The sequence below is a fragment of the Lemur catta genome, chromosome 5 (assembly GCF_020740605.2).
Source record: "Lemur catta isolate mLemCat1 chromosome 5, mLemCat1.pri, whole genome shotgun sequence".
Classification (NCBI taxonomy): Eukaryota; Metazoa; Chordata; class Mammalia; order Primates; family Lemuridae; genus Lemur; species Lemur catta.
In genome coordinates, this window is record NC_059132.1 from 97,784,840 (window position 1) to 97,806,041 (window position 21,202).

A 21,202-nucleotide genomic window follows, 5' to 3' on the forward strand; every position below is an offset into this window, starting at 1 on the left:
GCTCTTAGGTATAACTTTTAGCCATGTCTGCAGCATAAACAAGTAAGGTGTCTTTATTTAAATGCCAGCTTTAAGGCTTACAGCCAAATAAAATATAAAAAATAATGAAGACTACTTCCTTCACAAATTTAGCATTGGATAATAGGGTAGGAATGTGACTAAAATTCATAATTTATTCATATTTATGAAAAGGCCAAACTTAAAAGAGTCTCAAGGAATTAACATATTGAATACCTGAGAACAATTTTTTCCCTTGGTAATGCTTATAGCACGTGTTAAGAAAAGAGGTATAAATGCTGGTTTAACAACTAATATTCAAAAATCACAAACTGGAGGCTGTTAGTAACACACTGCCATTCTAAATCACAGATGAGAAACTGCAAAAGGCCTATTTCAAACTCCCTCAGAATATTCTGTCATATGATAAAACTTAGCCTCTGCTCAAACTTATCTAATGAATAATTCTAGCTGTTAGAATACTTTTCCCAGACATGAAATCTGCCTGTTATTTTAATTTCTAATCATTCTGATTTCCTTAATTCTACAAACACCAAATACTAACCCATTCATGCCAGTCTCTTCAAGGAAGAGTATATCATATATTACATAAGAGAGGAAAAAGCTATGTGGGACAAGGGAATGATATCAAAAAGAAACAACACCAAATAATAATTGAGTCCATAAAAAAATTGATTTTTAACCAAGCAGTGATAAAATCACAATTTTGTAAACTCCAGAACTTTCAAAAATATCTACACTAAAATGTGAAACATTTAAATACCCATAAATGAAAATTTCATTATATAATTGAACATTTTAAACACATGAAAAAATGAAAACTCACCATGTTGCTTCTGCTTTGGGTTATACATTTTCCACCACCGAAAAATGATAAATCCATCTTGAATTCTAACAAGGTAGATTACAAAATGAGAACTTAAGTAATAATTTACTTAACTCATTTCTTAGTCATTATAAAAGGCAGACAATGGATAGTCAATAAGGAAATACAGAAAATTGTCAAAAGGACACTAGCATACACAAATGCACATTTTTGAGAACAAAGAGTTATAAAGTATGTTTCACAATCTTCTAGTTGAAAAAGGAAAAAAGACTTTGCATAGCTTTAAATTAGATTCTTTTTTAGTTTATTTTTTAGTTGACAAATAGAGATTGTATATAGTTATCATGTATAACATGTTGTCTTGAAATATTAGATTTGCCTAATTAGGTAAAATGTAATGATAGATGACATTTAACAGGAAAATGAAGTGCTAACAGTGAAATTTTTCCTCTGTAAATGATAGTTTTTAAAACATAAAAATTATACAAACAATAAGCCAAATCTTGAAAGGGGGATGTTAGCATACTAAAAGAAAATTTTAAAAGATATTCTGGCCAGGCGCAGTGGTTCATGACTGTAATCCCAGCACTTTGGAAGAACGAGGCAAGAGCACCACTTGAGGCCAGTTCAAGACCCTGGGTAATAGAGTGAGCTCCTGTCTCAAAAAAAAAAAAACAAAAAAACATATTTCTTCCTTTCTGTAAATGCTCTATCACCTCGTACCCCAGAAAGAGGGACTTATAGTCTCTTAACTTCGATTTTTTACTTTTGACTTGGAAATAATTTTAGACTAGTTTAGAAGTTGCCACCTATAGTTTTAAGTGAGGTACAAGTGTTGCCAAACCTTAACATCTCTCAATTAATTCAAAACTGAAATTCTATCTAAGTCACAAGTTTTAAGAAAAGCACAAAAATAGAGTGAGCTTTTCTTTCAAGGCTTACAGAAGAAACACTTGAAACATCATTTCTTATTATATTCAGATTTGTTTTCCCTTCTTAGAGTAAAATTAGAGTTGCTAACAGATGGTAAACAATTCCATAAATTTATTATCTCTAATAAGGATCTACTAGATGAGGGCTAGCAACATCCCTGAACCTTGTTATACATAACAAATGACCACCATAAACTCTATGACAGAAATGGTCAGGTAATTTAATGGTTCAATTTTCCATCCAGAAATGAAATGAGATTAATTTCTATAAATTGCTATTTCATAAACTTTTTACCAGTCTAATCCTTAGCTAAATTAATCCACTCATAAAAACATTTTAAAACATCAAATCACCAAGTATGATTTACTGAAAAAAAAATGCTTTTGATTTATGGCTTTATTAGAAGAAGCAAGTCATATTAAATAAAATGTCATAATCAGAACATTTTTACAATATTTCAAAAGTGTGTTTAAGAGGAGTCCTTTTTTATTTATTTATTTTGTCACCTGATAGACATGTCTTCTGTAATGTAATAGATTTCACGAACCATGACTTTTCCAGAAAGAACAGAGAAAGAGAAGGAACCTATTGTAGGAAAAAAACAAAACAAAACAGCAATTGTTTTAATGTATAGTAGAGCCCTTAAAGCTTAAAATAATCGTAGCATTCAATTTATTCAATAATTAAATTATCTCTTCCCATTCTCTTTCTGATATCCCTACGCCTAATTTTCCATCATTCTTTCCCCAATATAACCAAAAAAAAAAGCTCATATGGACTGAGCTTTTAAATAACTATATGAAGACATTAGTTTAACTAGGGGCTTCATGTGGATAATGCTCTCACTTATGCACAGCATTTAACTCAAAGTAGTGACTAATTCACCACTTTTCTCCATTAATTTGGGTGACTACAAAAACTAGCCATTGTCTCAAATTAACAGAAGACTACCTATGTCTGAGAGAAGTTTTATTATGTCCACTAAGAGGTATTCAACTATAAGGCAGGTTAGAATGGTTCTACCCAGTCATCTCTCCCCTGCTTTTTCCCACTGGTTTAGGGTTTTCCAAAGCACAGAGCTTCCTAATACATTCTCCTATCTATCTGCAAACGTCCCAGTTATAAGTAATATTATAAAACTTACTTATAAGTGGGTGGGAAATCTGACTATGGTATTTAAGAGGTGAGACCTTTGGGAAGTAATTAGAATTAAATAAGGTCACGAAGGTGGGGCATTAGGAGAAAGAGATCTGAGCAAGCACGCTTAGCCCCCTCACCACACCACGCCCTGTGCCAACTCAGGACTCTATGGACAATCTTCACCAGCAAGAAGGCACTCACTAGATGTGCCCCCTCAACCTTGGACTTCCCAGCCTCCAGAAATATAAGAAATAAGTTCCTTTTCTTTATAAATTAACTAGTCTCAGGTATTCAGTTATAGCAACAGAAAATAGACTAAAACAACATGTCAAGATTATGTGGAAGAAAAAAATTCAGTGTAACTCAAACTTACCAATATGGATATAGCCATGCTTGTATAATCTGTTAAGAACCAGTGTTAAAATAAGACCAACATTCCGAGAATTATAATATGTGAGATAAATAATCCATCCACAGGACAAAATGGTAGCTGTTGGGAGAAAATAAATTCAGAAATGACAGGATTTATTTCTATATGGTAATCTGTCCTCTTATAATTTAGTACTTGGAATTTTAAAACCAGAAGTTGATTACACTATATCCAGCTTTCCTCCTTCTCTTCATTTATTATCCAGAAAACCATAAATTCCAATCAGATCAATTAGAGCAATGTTTTCAAGTCTGCTTTCCTTTTTTCTGTTTCCTTTTTCACTGCTTTGCACTGTTTTAGTTACTAAACAATGTAAAGACATTCTTGGAGGAGAAAGCCTATATTTCTGAATATTGTGAAACACAGTCACCTATATTAGGCCAAAAACTCATACACAAGTTCATCCCCAAGCTATCTGCTGAAACAGGCTACAGCCACTTGAAAACAAAGAAAACTGATGATTTTTTAAATCAGAGAAAAGTCATTGCTTGTTAAATCAGCAATCTTTGCTTTAGAAAAGTAATAGAAGTTGGAATTTTAGTCTAAAGGCATATTAAATAGGCTACCTGATACTAGATATTTTGCTGTAATTGATAAGACAATAACCTACTTTTGAAGATCACTGAATATGCTACAGTAAATTATATTCTAAATTTAACTATTTGCCATGAAAAGTTTATAGTCATCTATAAAATTAATATTCCAAAAGAACCTAGTTCATAAATATACATGAGGCAAAACACGAGAAAGAAAACACTTGTTTTGACAATATATTTTCCCTTACTGATCCTTTTTAAAAGCATAACTACTTCTAAATTATGAAAAAGTAATGTGAAACAACTAAACATGTAACCTTTTAACAACAGCACATTAAGTCCTTAACTTTTTAAAAAATTATGTAATATAGATAAAACAAAACAGTCACTGAGAATCAAAATAAAATACATTTCTCAGGACAGCTTAGATTGATGGTAACAGCTTTGATGTAGCAAGTGCAATGATTTATCCATAAAAATGATTTCTAGGCCAGGTGCAGTGGCTCACGCGGTGGCTCATGCCTAGTGCTTTGGGAGGCTGAGGCAGGAGAATCACTTGAGGTCAGGAGTTCAAGACCAGTCTGAGCAAGAACGAGACACTGTCTCTACTAAAAAAAATAGAAAAAATTAGTTGGGCCAACTAAAAACAGAAAAAATTAGGCAGACATCATGGCTCGTGCCTGTAGCCCCAGCTATACTCGGAAGACTGAGGCAGGAGGATTGCTTGAGCCCAGGAGTTTGAGGTTGCTGTGAGCTAGGCTAATACCACAGCACTCTAGTTCAGGCAAGAGAGTAAGACAAAAAAATAATTGTTTCCAGAAAAATTATTTTGAAAAATTATTTTGATGATAAGTCATTATATGTTTTAAGTTTAAAGTCCCACCTCCGCAAAGTTGGATAAGAAGGCAGCCAAAGAAAAAGTAAAGAGCATCCCAAAAGAGTTTCTAGACCAAATATTCAAGAAACATACATAAAAATCTTCTTTCCTAAAGATAAATAAATGGTACTGTAAGTGTTCCAACTTCAGTCAACTACTGCTTAAAATCTCACAGTTGTTAATACATACATAAAACACAATAAAGTTGTGGTGGCACCTGCCCGTAGTCCCAGCCACAGGGAAGGGTGAGGCAGGAGGATCACTTGAACTTAGGAGTTTGAAACAAGTCTGGGCAACACAGCAAGACCCTAGCTCTTAAAAAAGAAAGGAAAAAAAACCCACAACCACAATAAAGTAGAAGAAAATTTTTCTATTAATACTTACCAACAAGGAGCCAAACAACATTGGAATTGTGTTCTGTAAGAAAATCTTCTAATTGAGTGATACTGGGGACAATACTGTCATTCTTCCTTTGATCCATTACTAATGTTTTTCCAGGACAGCTTCTGTTAGCTTCTAAAGACCTGAAAGAAGTCAAACATTAAATTCATAATCAGAAATTTATAAAATTGCAAGAAAAATGATGTAAGAGGAAAAAAAGGTAAATTTAATTTTTAAAAAAAGTATAAATCACTTCGTTTCCTTCTATGAAAAGAATGCAAAAATACAACAAACAACAAGAAAATATGTCCACAAGTCTACAAAAATGTAAGACAATGGATCACATCTGTAATGTCCTCATCTCACCATAATAAATATAAATACAGACTAAGGTTCAGTTACTATACTCTGGGCTCAAAAGAAGAGGAATGTGATCATTCTTTAATCAAAAACATCTATCTCAACAATAAGTATTAACCATCTACATTAAACAAATTCATCCAGAATTGTCCCCCAAATTACCACTTAGTACTATTATTTTTGTATATTAAATTTGATAAATCCCTCTTAACCTCTACCACCCCTGTGTATTTCCCATCATTCCACAGGAAAATAATCTTCCTGTTCAGATGCACTCTAGGTAGAGTTTGGACAGTAAGCACATCTCCTACTATCAGATGCTCAAGATAAATTACAATACACCATTAAACTGTGACCAGACGTGACAAATGTGTGCATGTGTATATGTATGTGTGTGTATATATACACACACACTAGCAGGAGGAGTATGAATATTTACATGTACCGAGAATGAACAAAAAGGAATAAAAGTTTGTATTGTATGATCCAAGAAACATGAAAAATATTCCTCTGATGATACAGTAGTACCACATGACTAACCCAACCTACCTATAACAAAATTACCTCATAATAAATTAGAAAGAGGAAAAAAGCTAGACTTAAGCACAAAGAGAGCTGTATTATACACATAAAACTTTGCTAAGAGGATAGATCTTGTGTGCCCTACCACAAAAGGCAGGGGAAACACAACAGGGGCAGGTGGAAAGTTTTTGAGGTGATGGATAAGTTTATGACATTGGTAGTGATGATGATTTGATGGTTTCACAGGTGTGTACTTATCTCCAAACACATCGAATTATATACATTAAATATCTACAGGTTTCTGCATGTCAATCATATCTCAATAAAGTGGGTTTTTAAAAAAGAGTAAGTGTAGAATAAAGACATTTTTATATAAAAGTAAAAAGATTGTCACCAGAAGATCTGTTAACACAAGAAATGTTAAAGTAAGTTATTTTTTAAGCTGAAAGAAAATGATACTATATGGAAACTCAAATGTGAGATAGGAATGAAGAACATAGAAAATGTTAAGTATCTGGGTTAATAAAAATAGGATTGTTTTCCTTTATTTCTCTTCATTTCTTTGTAATATATATAGTTTAAAGGAAAAAAATTAAAAAAAGATATTAATACTTTGAAAAAACCACCTATAATCTAAAACCAAATATTCAAATATTATATAATGGTTGTCATATCAGAAAATAACATGTGTACCTATTTCATATTATTTTTTACCAATTTACAGATGTCTAGCCAGCACACCACTGAGGATGAAAAGACTGCCCGATTCCCAGGTGGTTCCATGAGAGATGTATTCTGGCATTCAGGTCTCCACATAAAAAGGGAATCTGTTTCTAATCAAACCCCGGGGGGAAGTGATCTATCCACTAAAATGGACCTCATCCAAAATCACCACGACCCACCACCATAACATCCCACAGTCAAAGAGGACATAGAAAGAGGGTGTTCATGCTATAAAGACAAAAAACTCTCGTACCACATAGTTTTAACATTTTCCCAAATACTAGATTAACGCAATGCCTTTAGGAGAAATCAACAGATAAAGGCTCAATATTTAAAAGAACATATTTTGAGCAAGTACAGAAGTAAAGGCCAAGACTTAATAAAGCCCCCAAAGTGGATATTCTCTATTAAAAAAAGCAAATCAAGGCAATGCTGGCCACAGAGAATCCAAATACAACTATGGCTTTATGCTCAGCCACATTAAGTGGTGCTTCACTAATTCCTTAATAGAGAGGAAGTGGAGACTGATACAACAATCTACGGCATAATCTTCATGGAGCAAATGATGGAATAAAAACAAATTGGTTGTTTCCTCTTCCTCTACCCTTCCTGAACAGTTCAGGCATGCATCAGCAAGTGGAGAAGAGAGGGACAAGAGTCTCAGTGGCCTAGAACAGGACATCAGAGCCTGCTACGGATAAATTAAGTATCACATGTGATGGAGAGGCTTGTGGAGCAGTAGCAGTATCTCCGGGTGTCAAAGCCAGAGAGAGAAGAGGAGAATACACTTGCAGAGAAGCCAGACACAGGATGCTGAAGCCTGGGTGGAAGGAGAAGGGCATCTGCAGTGAGGGCAGAAGGGCAGGAGAAGCATCCAGCTTAAGGTCTCAGAGGCTGAGAGGAATGAGAGCCTGAGGAGCGAGAAGAGCATCTACACAGGAAGGCGGACGGGCATAGGATGTCAGAATCCAAGAAGAAGGCACCAAACCCAAAAGAGGTAAGTAGGGCTTCCATGCAGGAGAGCAAGCTGAGTAATGTGTTGCAGCATGAGCAGGATAAGGAGGGTATACACCTGGGAGACGACCCATGCAGAGTATGAGGGAGAGGGGTTAATCATGTAAGTAAATGTACAAGGATAATGGGAGCCAAGTTTCTCACTGTTGGAGAATATATAAGGGAAGAAAATTAGAATGAACGCTGTGATGACGGATAAGAACTGGAGGTATGGTTTTCAATGTAAGTGGATGCAGAAATAAACTTAACTGTAAATGCATATATGTACTGTATATGTATGTATATGCCTATGTTCACTAACCGGTCCTGAGAGCAGCAATACTTCAATAAAAATGACAAAACTTTGATTCTAAAAAGCATTTTCAACTAAGAGAAAACAGAGCCCTTTCAAGAAATGGCTGATTCCATAACTTTGGCAGAGAAAGTAAAGATGAGCCTCATTTCCAGAAAGGAAAGAAGTACTCCAAGAATGACGGAAACATGTCAAAAGGACACACACCAGCTTCAATAGGCTCCTGTGGGCAAAATCTAAGACAGTTTAAGCATAAAAATAAACGATAGTAATGGATCATAACCCATTTAATAAAGCAGGAGTCTATGTGTCCATATCAATATAATCAATGAAATTTTGATGAGCAACAGAATAGTCACATCATCTCAAAATAATGCCCCCCAAAATACTTATTTTAATGACAAAAGGGGAAAAAAGGAACTTTCAGAAAGCCAAGCTAATTAAGTGGTCAAAGCAAAGACCATTAGTAATAGGATAAATCAAAACTGTGCGCCTCTTAACAGAAGAACACAGCCTCACTTCTGTGATATTCCTGCCAATGATGCACATAGCTTGAATCTAATCTAGCTTCTCTCTACTGAGAGATTATGATCAAAATAGATTCTTTACTCATCTTTATATCCACAATATCAATGACAGTGCCCTGAACAAGCCACTATATTCAAATTTATCATTTTAAATGGTATTTTTATCTATTATACAGGAAAATAACTGATCTACATTTTATCTTCATGTACATCTTCATTCTTCCTTAAATCCATGACATTCATTTCAAAGCTGCTATCTAGCATTAGAAAAGAAATTGTGGCACTTATTTTAGTTATATATATAAAGAAAAGCAAGAAAATGTTAAGTAGCTTAATCAAACATAACACAACTCAGAGATTTATCAAAGTTCCTAATTTATCACCACTACTACTAACACCATTTTAAGAAACATCTTTCCATAAAAAGATTATTTTCCAAAATGAATTATCCATAAAATCTTAGAAAATACTACATTCAAGCTATTTTATTTCTCTCCCACTGGCACAAAGAAATAAAATTATCTAATACCTAATACTGCATCAACAAACTTTTAGAAACAGAATCCCAGATCTTTATTTGGTCTTTCAAAAATGGAGGCAATCCTACAAATCAATATGAAAAATACAAATAATCTAACAGAAAAATGAGTAAAACATATACACAAGCAATTCACAAATAATTCACATCACTAGCAACTAGGGACAAACACCATTTGTCACACATTAGCAAAATAAATGAAAAGACTGCAAACAACTATTTTGGCAGAGGTATGGGAAAACAGGTACACATACACAGTTGATGGGAATAAAATAGTAGTCTTCGAGAGGAACAATTTACCAGATACTATTAGGTCATTAAATATGAAATGTCCAATTTTGAATCAAACATGTACTTTATTGTATACCAAACAAGAGGCAGTACAATTAATCAAAGTATGCGCCTAAACTATCGACACAGTTTTGCTGTCTTAACAGTAGCTTATATATGCCAGCAGCAAAGAAGCCTAGAGAGCGAGTGGTGATGAAATTGTGAAAGGCGTTTTCCACAGCTTCTTGAGAATTGAGTATTTCTCCTTGCAAGAAGTGGTCCTAAGCCTGGAAGAAGTGGTAGTCAGTTGGTGCAAGGTCTAGTGAGCATGGTGGATGACAGAGTTTCCAAGTCCAGCCTCTGTAGTTTGAGCAGCATTGTTTTTTGTGACATGTGGTCTTGTAAGAGGATTGGCCTGTCTCTATTGACCAATCTCAGCTGCTTATCACAAGCATCCTCCTCATTTCATCCAACTGGTTGCAGCAGACATGCGCTGTCATTGACTGACCAGGTTTCATGAAGCTGTAGTGGATAATACCAGCGCTGAACCACCAAACAGACACCATTAGCTTTTTTTGATGAATATACAGTTTTAGACTGTATGTGTTTTGGCACTTCATCTTTATCCACCCATTGTGCCAAATGCTTTCAACTGCCAAAAAGAATCCATTTTTCATCATACATAACAATACAGTGTAGAAATAGTTCACCTTTATGTCATGACAGCAAAGAAAGGCAAGCTTTGAGATGATTACTCTTCTGATACTCGTTTAATTCATGCAGAACCCATCTATTCAGCTTCTTTACTTTGCCAATTTGTTTCAAATGGCCCAATAGTGTTGGAATAATAACGTCAAACCTTGTTGCCAATTCATGCGTAGGTCGAGATGGATTTGCGTCCACTACAACTTTCAGCTCATCATTATCCACATTGATCTCAGGTTGCACATGTGGCTCATTTTCAAGATTAAAATCACCAGAATAGAACTTCTCAAAGCACCGACGCACTGTGTGTTCATTAGCCACATCCTTCCCAAACACTTCATTGATATTTGTAGCTGTCTGCTCCACACTGGTTCCATGATAGAACTCATATTCGAAAATAACATGAATTTTTGACTTATCCATGATTTCACAAAAATTGCTCCACCAAAAAATTTGAAAGATAATCACAAGCCAAAATGTGCATTTGAAAGACTGAGGACATACAAGAAAAATAAAACTAGAAGTGTCAAAGTGAAATATCAGAGACATCTACCAACTGTCAAATACAGTACTTAAGGAAATTGGACATTTCATACTTAATAGCCTAAATATAAAACTATAAATGTGTATGTATTATCTTCTGTCTTGGACGTTTCAATTCTAGAACTCTATTTCTTAGAAATACTTTTTCAGGCATAAAGATGTTTTTTAAAGAATAATCACTGTCGCATTGTATATTTTGAGAAACTGGAAAAAATGTCAATTAACAGGAAAATAGTTAAATTATGGTACACTCTTACTATAAAATATATAGCCTTTTTAAAAGAATGAGATAGCTCTAATAGGCTGACACGGGACATGTCCAGGATGTATGTAATATTAGCAGGAAAAAGGCAAGTTGAGAAGCAAAATGTACAGTATTCCACCTATATTTTTAAAAAATCTATTCATTATGTATAATCTATGTATTATACATAATATACTATCTATATTTTTTTATTCTTCGAAAACATTAGCAAAGCCTCCAGAGTGCTTACCTCTGGGAGAGCAGTGGGAGACTTGGGGGGAAGGAGAGAAGCAGCGAAGCAGGACTGTCACTTTTACACTTGACACTTAGGTACTATTTAAATGTTTTACAAGTGGTATGTATTCTTCAACAATTTAAAAAGCAAAAAGAGAAATTGATGGCTGGAGGATAGGAAACGGCAGGTAGGAAAGGGGCTTTTCTTGCCCAAGCACACATCTCTTGGCCTGTCCTTATAACCCTGACCGAGGAATAGATGTCTTCCAATCCAAAACTACCAACCTGGTCATCTGTCATTCTACCATTACATCTTTCTTTCTATGGTTCTTAAATACTTGTATTTAAAAAAAAAAATTAAAATGCAAATACTCACTGAGCAAAATCAGATTCAGAAACCTTCATCATATAACCTCAGAAATATCAGTTAACACATTAGCAAGAATTATTTGATACGACAGACTTGAGTTTAGAATGGAAGGAGGAATGTCTATAATGTTCTAGAATTGGGAGGGGCATAGGTAAACAAGGAAGGAGATAACACTAAAACAAAAGAGACTGGAGAAGGAAGAAAGAGGAGGTAGTTATCAAGGAAAAACAATAGAATCAAAAAGTCCTGCTTCAGACTATATTGTTCCAGAAGCAGCCCACTATATGGATTAAAAATATAGACTCTGTACTAGAGTACCAGAGTCCAAATGTCAGTTCTGAGATTACAGAACTAAGTAATTGTGGGTAAAATACTCTGCTCCATTTCCTCACGTGTAAAAGGTGGACACTAATATGACCTGTATCATAGAGTAGTATTATGGGAATTGATGAGTTCATATATGTAAAGCATTTAGAATATCTGGTTCTTCATAGATATTACACTGTATAAATGTTTGCTACTGGCAGCCAATGCTATCCGTATTTTGCCCATATACTGTTGGCATTCACCTCTACACAGGAAGACTGCTCATTACGAACATCTGTGACACTCGGCTGAAGGCTGCTTTCTGACTGCAGGGACATACATGCTCAGCTTGCATTCCAAGGACAAGCCAGAAATGCTACAGTGTTAATGTCAATGATGGCTAGAAAGCTGGTGGATAAACACTCAAATCTTCCTTGCTTTTGGCTTGGAATATTTTCCCAGTAACCCAAGAGGGATATTTTATGTGGTTCCCAAGAATTCCCCAATGCAAGTGAGCTCCAGATGTCCACAGTGGTAAATGCCAGGACAATGCCCTTTATTGGCTTACATCCCCCCTTCCTTTCTTACTTTCCCATTCTCCTACCAGTGTTTCCTGTGATTGTTTCCCAAATAAACTACCTGCCCTTGAATCCTTATCCAGGGTTTGCTTCCAGGGAAACCCAAACCAAGGCACTATTTTGTTATTATTTATAACTAGTCCTGTGAAATCTGAGGACAATTTTCTTTACAAGAAAGATGGCCCATGGCCAGCATGGTGGCTCTGTAATCCCAATGCTTTGGGAGGCCCAGGTGGGAGAATTGCTTGAGGCAGGACTTTGAGGCTTCAGTGAGCTGTGATCATGCCACTGTACTACAGCCTGGCTGACAGAATGAGTCCCTAAAAAAATATAAAAGTGAAAAATAAAAAAAGAAAGACGGCCCAAGATGGACCTGTGCTTTGGAAGAGACCATGAAACCATACAATCTAAAGCACACAAAATTTAAGATTTTAAAAATCTCGCTTCAATCCAGAGCATATATATGTGCAAGAACTAGATTTTGACAGAAAGGGGAACATTTCCTTTATCTAAACCCAGATGCAGGGAGATTCTGTGATGGAAAGATGAAGGAATGTAATTGCTTCTATATATTTTTAAAATATGAGTCAAGTTCATATTTATTTAAAACCTCTTCTATTTAATCTTTTTTTTTCTTATTATCCCCAGGTTTTTTTGGTCCTATCCTCATTACCTTCTACTGTCCCTTTTCCTCTTCTATTTTTCTTAATGTTTAAATTGTGTTAATAACAGCTAGTAGAAAGATGGCCACAGGGTGGTAGCTGAAAGGAAATATGGGTGAGAGGTCCTTCATCACCACAGCTTACCCCAAAAATCCCCAACTCTATCTCACTTCGGAGAGAATTATTTGATTAACTCAAAAAAGGGAGTTGGGAGGAACTGGTTGATGAAGATTCCTTCCACCCTCATCTGCGCCTGCCCCCACAGATCCTCAAGAGAGTTCAGCCCCCTGGTTAATCCCCTCCCAGGGCTACACTGCTCCTCTAAAACAATTATCACTACATAAATTGAACAGAATTGGGGGAAATGAGGTTTTCAGGCTTAAACTGAAATATGTCTGCATAATGCTACTTATGACTTGAGAAGACCTAGCTATGAAGAGCCATAGCTTACCCTGGCATTGTCATGGGAAAGTATCTATTTGATTTTGATTATTTGGAGCAACACAGTAAGACAGTGCAATATAACATACAACCACTTTTTTTGCTTATTCATTCAATAAATATTTATTGAGCTTAAAAATTCTACCATCCAGCTAAAAAATTTTGAGTATTAAGAATAAGATTTGGAATATTTATAATGATCTTTAATAGAATGTCTGACAATATAGAAGATGCTGAATAATGCTGTTTGGATGACTACCCATATCTTAGCACTTATCACACTGTATTATAATTATCAGTTTAGAAATCTATCTCCCCCACTTAACAGCTGCTTCTTAATGATGGGCTTGTTCTTTTCATTTAAGTGTGCAATACCCAACAAAGTTCTCAGCATATAGTAGTCTCTCAATAAATATTTGTTCCATAAATGAATGAAATAAATGCATCATTATAAAAAGTATGTAATTGTGAGCTATTGTCAAAGATAAGCAAGTATTTCCAATGTAGTCAGGACCAAAGAGACTCTTCAATGATCTTTTTTACCCTCAAGAAAATTTGGTTCTCATTTGCTGGAGTTTAATAAGTAAAAAGATCTCAACACAGTATTCCAAGCCAACAACAACAACCAAAAACAGTAAAGAGGATATTCAACATTTTAATAACCCAATTCCAAATATAATAAAATGAAGGAAAAAAATTTTAATCATACTCAAATCCCTCCTGCAAAAATGAAGTCACAAATCTTCGTGTAAAAGCTATTCACATATCTTCAGATCATTATATTAAAGTTTCTGGATTTAATCACAGCTCCTTTTCCATAAAGGAAACTCCGTGAATTTTAAGAGTTGGAAAATAAATCACTTTAGAACTCTCCTTTGAATTCAACATACATTCTCTTCATCATCAAGTAAGATTAAGCACCTATGACCACACAGTACTATTACTGTATAATAGAAATTCTGTGAATTATGTACTTTGGACAATCACATTTGTACATTGCTTACCCATAGGTCAAACTTTACTGATCTATATTAACTGTTATGGAACATATACTTACTTGAGAACTTTTCAGCTTCATGGTTTCTGCATATATGTAACAAATTACCTGGAGATATCTTTTGTTGGGTTCCCAATTTCAAAATCATTTACCTCTCCCTTAACAATTAAGAAACCATGTAACTGACTCAAAGATCTCCATAAATACCAACACAAAGGAACTTCCCAGACAAATTGTTTATCCTTCCTATGGCATAAGGACATCCCCAAACAAAAGTAAAACACAAATCAAATCATACAACATTTTTATCCAAAGTGAAGTTTCAAGGAGTTTTTAATTCTTGAAAACTGCTTCTAAAGTGACACAACTAGTGAGTACTCACTAATCTAAAGACATTAAATAGAAACAAATGACTTTGTGATGTTCCAACTCTATGATGCTACATAAAGAATACAAAACACAGAAATGTCTACTGTAATTGACCATCTTACATAAAAGAAATATATAAACTTTACAAATTTAAGATTTTATTAGACTGTACAAAAAGGCTGGCATTACCTGTTGAGTGTATAGTCATTTGAAGGGCCCTTTCTGCCTAAAAACTTTTTCCCAACACAATACAACACAGCCTAAAATTCCACCACCACTCCTTTAAGTAGAATACTAACCAATATTCTCTTTTAAAATGCAAAGATATATTTATGGTATTGCCATTAATTATTATTGCCATTAATTATTGCCATGTTATTAGCATAAATTGATTTATTAGAGTACTTTTCCCATTAGCACACAGGACCTATAAATATCACAAAAAGCCTCAGATCCCTGAGGATGGGGAAAATCTTAAATAGGAGATAGTAGGCAAAAAAAAACCAACTTAAGACTCCTTAACTATTTGAGCCAGGGCCAACAGCTTTGTGTGTAAATCAAAATTATATAGTGTCCTGTTTCTTTAAGCAAACAAAATAGACAACTATCCTCTTAGGTCAAATAGATTATCTATACAATAATACTTATAAAGCATTTATTACAGTGCATGGCACCTACAAAGCACTCAATAAACATAAACTCTTAATAATAGATTAGCTATAATCCTTGCTACCCTAGGAAAAGTCATTCCAGATCCCTTTCAATCCCAGGATTCTATACACAACAAACACAATTTCACTGGTTAACTAACCCTAAAGTCCAACAGAATAAAGTGGTAAACAGAAATAATGGAAATCGTCTGGTGTCCTAGAAATAGAGTAGGCTTTAAAACTAAATTTGAAATGGAAAGTTGGCTCGATACACTCTATCCTTTGCTTAGCTGTGCGATAGTTTGAGCAAGTTATTGACTCTCTTTTGGCCTGTTTCCAACTAGTAAAATGGCCATCTCTTTCTCCAAGAGATGCTGAAGGCATTGTAAACACAAAGCAAACATAAAACTTGTAGTACAAGGCTTGACAAAAAAACACATTATAGCAGTGGTAGCTAAGCTACTATTTATTAATGTTCTTTAAAAAAAAAAAAACACAGTTCAACCAAAAAAACTGAAAGCTAAAAACAACAAAATGCATGACAGTAAACAATGACCAAAATGTGTCTTATTCTTTATTATAATATGTAAGATAAAAACAGAATTTTATAATCAGAAGAAATTGGTTGGCATAAACAACCACCAAGCAAGCATTAAGGTAATATGAATAACATAGTTCTACAAATGCCAAAGAACATGATTCTTTGAAGTGAATCGAAACCCAGGCAGAAGAAATATTCAGATATGGCAACTGACAACTCAAACACTATAAATCAGGCAACTAAACAAATGTAAAGTACTTTTTAATATCATAAAATAATCTATGCACAAAAATGGTCCTTCATGTTATATGTGGAAGAATTCTAAATATCTAAGTCATATCATCCAACAAAAATGCTGCCCTTTAGCAAACCTCACTTCTATAACCAGAAATTTATGCTCGTTCACCTAAACACTTATTGAACTATTTTTTTTTAACTCCTAAAAAGCTGTAGAAAATGTATCAACTAATAGGGTAAAAAAAGGTAAATTCAACCTCTCTAAACCTAGAAGGAACCATAATTTTTAAACATTATCTACTTTTAGAATTACTACCTTGAGCACATTCCTTAATATGGCCAGCAATACAAAGAGATCAACAGAAATTACCATGAGTGAAAAGTTTAGTCCTCCCACTTCTATATACCACAAATTGACTAGTTGTGGGGCTTCATTTCAAGGTATCTCTACCCCGATGGTTCATACCTGTCATCTTAAGCTAAATTACCTCACTTGCCTCCACCTTACAAAAAGATCAGGAGTCAGCAATACCTCACCAATAAGGCTACAGATTACATGAGTAAACCATTTCCTCTTTCTGCCATAAGCAGGAGTCTCTTCTATGGACTCTAGATAATCTCTATCCTGCCTCCTACAAATTTGTCTGTATCCATTCCCTCCTGTCTCAGTAGACAGTGCTCCTGACCTGAACCTTTGTATTACATCCTCTCCAGCTTGGTCAATGACCTTGCTTCACCAATTACTCTGCCTCATTGCTGTATCTTCACATTTTCTTTCTGATGGTTTGTTTATCCTCAGCAAATAAACATCGTAAATGTGCTTATATCCCTCACACCTTTAAAAACCAAAAACCCTCCCTCAAACTCACATCTCTGGCTATATTTTTCTCTATTCCATTTACAACCAAACTTTCTGAAACAGTAAATGATATCAGCTATTTCAACTTCCTTATCTCTTGCCCAGTGTGAACTGGCTTCACCTGTAAAACTGCTCTTGCTCAGGTCAACAATTTCTTAATTGGTATGTCCAAAGGATACTTTAGTTGTCCTCACCCTATTTGATGTTTACAGATACTTAATACTGATTCCTTTTTTCCAGACTCAGTTCTTGCACTGAATTCTGTGATTCTCTTGCCCACTTTTACTTCCAGGCCCACACCTTCAGGGTATGTTTTTCATACACCTCACCCTTAAATGTTGGTGTTCTCTATTCTCATTTCTCTTCTAGTATTACTCTACATCTTCTCCCTAAGTTACTTCATCCATTGCTATTGCTTTGTTTTTGTTTTTTAGAGACAGGGTCTTGCTCAGCTGCAGGAGATAGTGTCTCACTATGTTCTCCAGGCTGGTTTTGAATTCCTGGCCTCAAGTGATCCTCCTGCCTTGCTCAGCTTCCCAAAGTGCTGGAATTACAGGCATGAGCCACCACATCCAGCCCATTGCCATTGCTTTTAACTAACATCTATAAACTGTGACTCCAAAATTTATATCTCAAGCTGGGTCTTAGTCTTAATTCAGATCCATATATACGACTGCTAATGATTTCTTAGACATTGCAGATGCCTCAACTATAATGGCCTAAATTGAACTCATCTCCTCCAAACATGTTCCCCAATCTATTGCTCTTCCTATACTCCCTGGCTCAGTAAATTGCCCCAGAATCCACTCAGTTTCCCAAAGCATATATCAGAATTCATTCTATTGATCCCACAAATATTTATTAATCATTAATTATGTGAATAAGCACGTTTTAGTGGCTAGAAATTACCCTGACTTCACTTTCCCTCAAGCCCACTAAATCCTATGCATTCTACCTTCTTTGCATCTATCAAATCCATCTCCATCCCTTAATTATTTGCACTGCTGTCCTTTTAGATTCTCATCTCCCATCTGGATTATGCCAACAGCCTCTAACTGAACCCCAGGCTTCCAAGCTCACGTCCCTCCAATTCATCATCCAGACTGTTGGCTATCTGACCATGTCACTGCTATTTGTCATATATAAATTCCCTGAAATTCTCTCAAATTAAAGTAATTCTGCTAACCTACCATGAAATTTCTAAATTCTGTCACTATCTTTAATGTGAAAAGCAGTATGCTAAAATAAAGTTTATAAAAATCCTATTTTCCCACTGCACCTTAATGCAGCATTAGAGAATCCTGCTTGATTAACTAAATTAATATGAAAAATGTATTATAAATACAAATATTTGCCATGTTGGTAACACTCCTTTCCTAGTCTGTCACATGAACCAAAAACCAATCCTTGCATATAAAATCAAGAAAATATATGAGTTCACAAAATTGTTACCTTCTAGAAAAAAACTCACTATTCTAGTACTCTCCAGGGCCATGAAGACCACTTGTCTACTACTATAAGCATGGATGATACTTAATAAATATTTATGAAATGAAACTGCTTCTTAATGTTTAAGAACAAACCAAAAGTCAACTATTTTCTTCATCTTCTTCATTTCTTTTTAAAACCCTTTATAAAACATGGGCAGATTAAAGAGTAAGCAAAAGAGAGAAAAGCATGTTGACACTTGATAATCAAGCAAAGGAAGACTATACTTTCAGGGATCATTTCTATAGTCCGATAATCAAGCAAAGGATTCCCTTGGCTTTCTCCTACCAATGTAAAGTCTAAGACACGACTAAGTTGTCAAACAGATATCAACAGTTCGAAAGTCAGGTAAAATGACTCTCCAGTCACATTATACATCACTACTACCCCAACCCCATTTACTGATCATATAGGCAGATTAAACCTCAAATGAAGCAGAAAGTCAAAAGACTTTTCTCTGAGCTTTAACTGGAAATTTGATCTTTTTAAATCTTAGCTAAAAATATTTACCCAAGGTTTTTTTCCCACAGTCTGCAACGTTCTATTTTTCCTTCTCCTTATCTTCAGAAGGCCCTTCTGCAGTGTTTCATCTTAACACACCTGAAAAGAATAGCATTTTAACCAATTATTTAAGGTATTCTGGCTTTATCAGCAGCGTAACCATTTCAGATTAAATTATTTGATTAGACATGAACACACAAGAGGAAACTCTTTAATGTTAGTCCAATATTGCATTTCCTTGTTTAAAATTTCCAAATAGAATAAGACACCCTCCCAACTAAAGCCTTCCAAAGGTTTCAAAAACCACTGTACTTATGGAAAAAGCATGACTTTGGTCATCAATGGGTTCTGGAGGTCAAATCCTACCTTTAAAACATACCCAAAGTGTGGCCTTGAAAAAGTTTTTCTCTGAAACTGCTGGGTCCTTGCTGGCAAGAACAGTGCCTTAGTTTACTTCCTATTCCCAGCACCTGCCACACTTTTTATCAAATGAAAATCACCTTTGAGATGCCTGGGAGATAATACAGCATACTGATTAAGGGACTGTAAACTGGAGTCAGATTACCTGGTTTGAATCACAGTTCTGACTTTGAACAAGTTACTTTTTAGGGCTATAGGCTTTTTGTTCTTTCATCTATAAAATGAGAACAGTAATAGCCTAGATAATACGATTGTTATATTAAGTGTGATAATATACGCACATAACGTATGTACCACTCAATAGTTAAATAGGTAAATATACTGCTTAATTCGTCTATTTTTAAACTTTGTCTAGTTAACTTAGAATATCAACTTCATTGCTATGCACAGGGTGAAAGCAGCAACATGAAACCGGTTGAAACGTACATGCAGTTACAAAACCCTTGACTTTCTTATAGAGGAAATTGACAATAACTTTTTCCCTTTAACAAACGTCTCTAACAAATGTCAACACTAAGACCAATGGGGAGGGAAAAAAACAACTAATACTCTCCGAAAGGAACATCAACTTCTCTTCACCTTGCTTTGATCAAAAGGAAAATCCGCTAAAGCGTACTCTTCCATGTGTAGTGCAGCAAGCACCAACTCAGAATACAAAACACATCAAACCTGGGGAGGAAAGAGGCGGGGGAGGGGGGGCCGGGGGGCGGAGGGCTGTAAGGCTTCACCGCCCTTGGTCAGCCGACCCTATGTTAAGCAGTATCGGGATATCGCACACCGCAGCTAGCAAGGCTGAACGAAGCCCAAGCTTGCGGGTGCACAGTCCTTCCAGCCGCCGAGTCCACACACCGGCAAGTGGAGCGCCGCCCACCCGCCTCACCACCACCCGCAGGGACAGCTCCTCATCCGAGTCCTTGGCCAACCATCTGACTGTCATGGCCCTTCCAGGCTTTCCCGCTGACCTCCGACGCCCTGTCTATAGGTCCCCGCGCTGCAGGTAAGGATGGCCCAGGAATATGAGTCGCAGCCAGCAGCCGCGACGAAGCAAATCCTCTCGGACGCTGACCCGACTGAGGTCCAGAGTCCCTGGAAAAAGGTGCAGCCAATCTCAACCCCGCCCAGCCCGACCCTTCCCCTCACCTGGAGAGTGCCGAGGCAGCCAGGAACCACTTGGCCCCTCCGGGGAACGCCTAGGGCCTTGGGCAGGGGGGGCGGCGGCGGCGGCGGCGACGGCAGCAGCAGCAACAAGCTAGATGCGGCCTGCGGAGCTCTGCCGGCGCCCACACCCTCTACCCGCGCCGCCCGGGCCCGCCGCCCCGGGTGCAGACCCCAGCCGCGGCCACGGACACCCAGGGGGGCGGAGGAGGAGGGGAGGGGTCCGAACTGAGGCCGGGCGCCACTGCGGCTGCGTCAACCGGTAACGTCATACGTCAGCGGCGCCGGCGCCTCGAGGCTCGCCGCTCGAGCCCCGCTCCGCCCTCTTCCCCCCCCCTCCCCGGGAGGAGGGCGGAGCCTGAACCTTGACGCCAAGGTCAGGGTCCAAGTTGAAAATCACTTTGCTACCTACACAAAGAGAAAACTAATGGCCTTCCCGACACCAGGGGACAGATAAGCTAGGGACAGAAAAGGAAGCTAACAAAGGAGGAGAATCAGATGGGTGTATGACGTGA

The 21,202-nt window shown here is 36.4% G+C and overlaps 1 protein-coding gene across 1 annotated transcript in view; it reads right to left on the reverse strand.

The window, feature by feature from the left end:
- KIAA1109 (KIAA1109 ortholog) overlaps positions 1-20,843 on the reverse strand; it is a 176,047-nt gene extending 155,204 nt beyond the window's left edge. Inside the window, exons 1-6 of the mRNA XM_045552328.1 lie at positions 20,673-20,843; positions 19,122-19,211; positions 5,145-5,284; positions 3,291-3,407; positions 2,284-2,362; positions 845-909 (exon numbers count right to left, since the gene is read on the reverse strand). Coding sequence (XP_045408284.1) covers positions 845-909; positions 2,284-2,362; positions 3,291-3,407; positions 5,145-5,241 — 358 coding nt within the window. The 5' untranslated portion in view covers positions 5,242-5,284; positions 19,122-19,211; positions 20,673-20,843. The remainder of the gene's footprint in view (positions 1-844; positions 910-2,283; positions 2,363-3,290; positions 3,408-5,144; positions 5,285-19,121; positions 19,212-20,672) is intronic.
- Between the last annotated feature and the right edge of the window lie 359 nt (positions 20,844-21,202).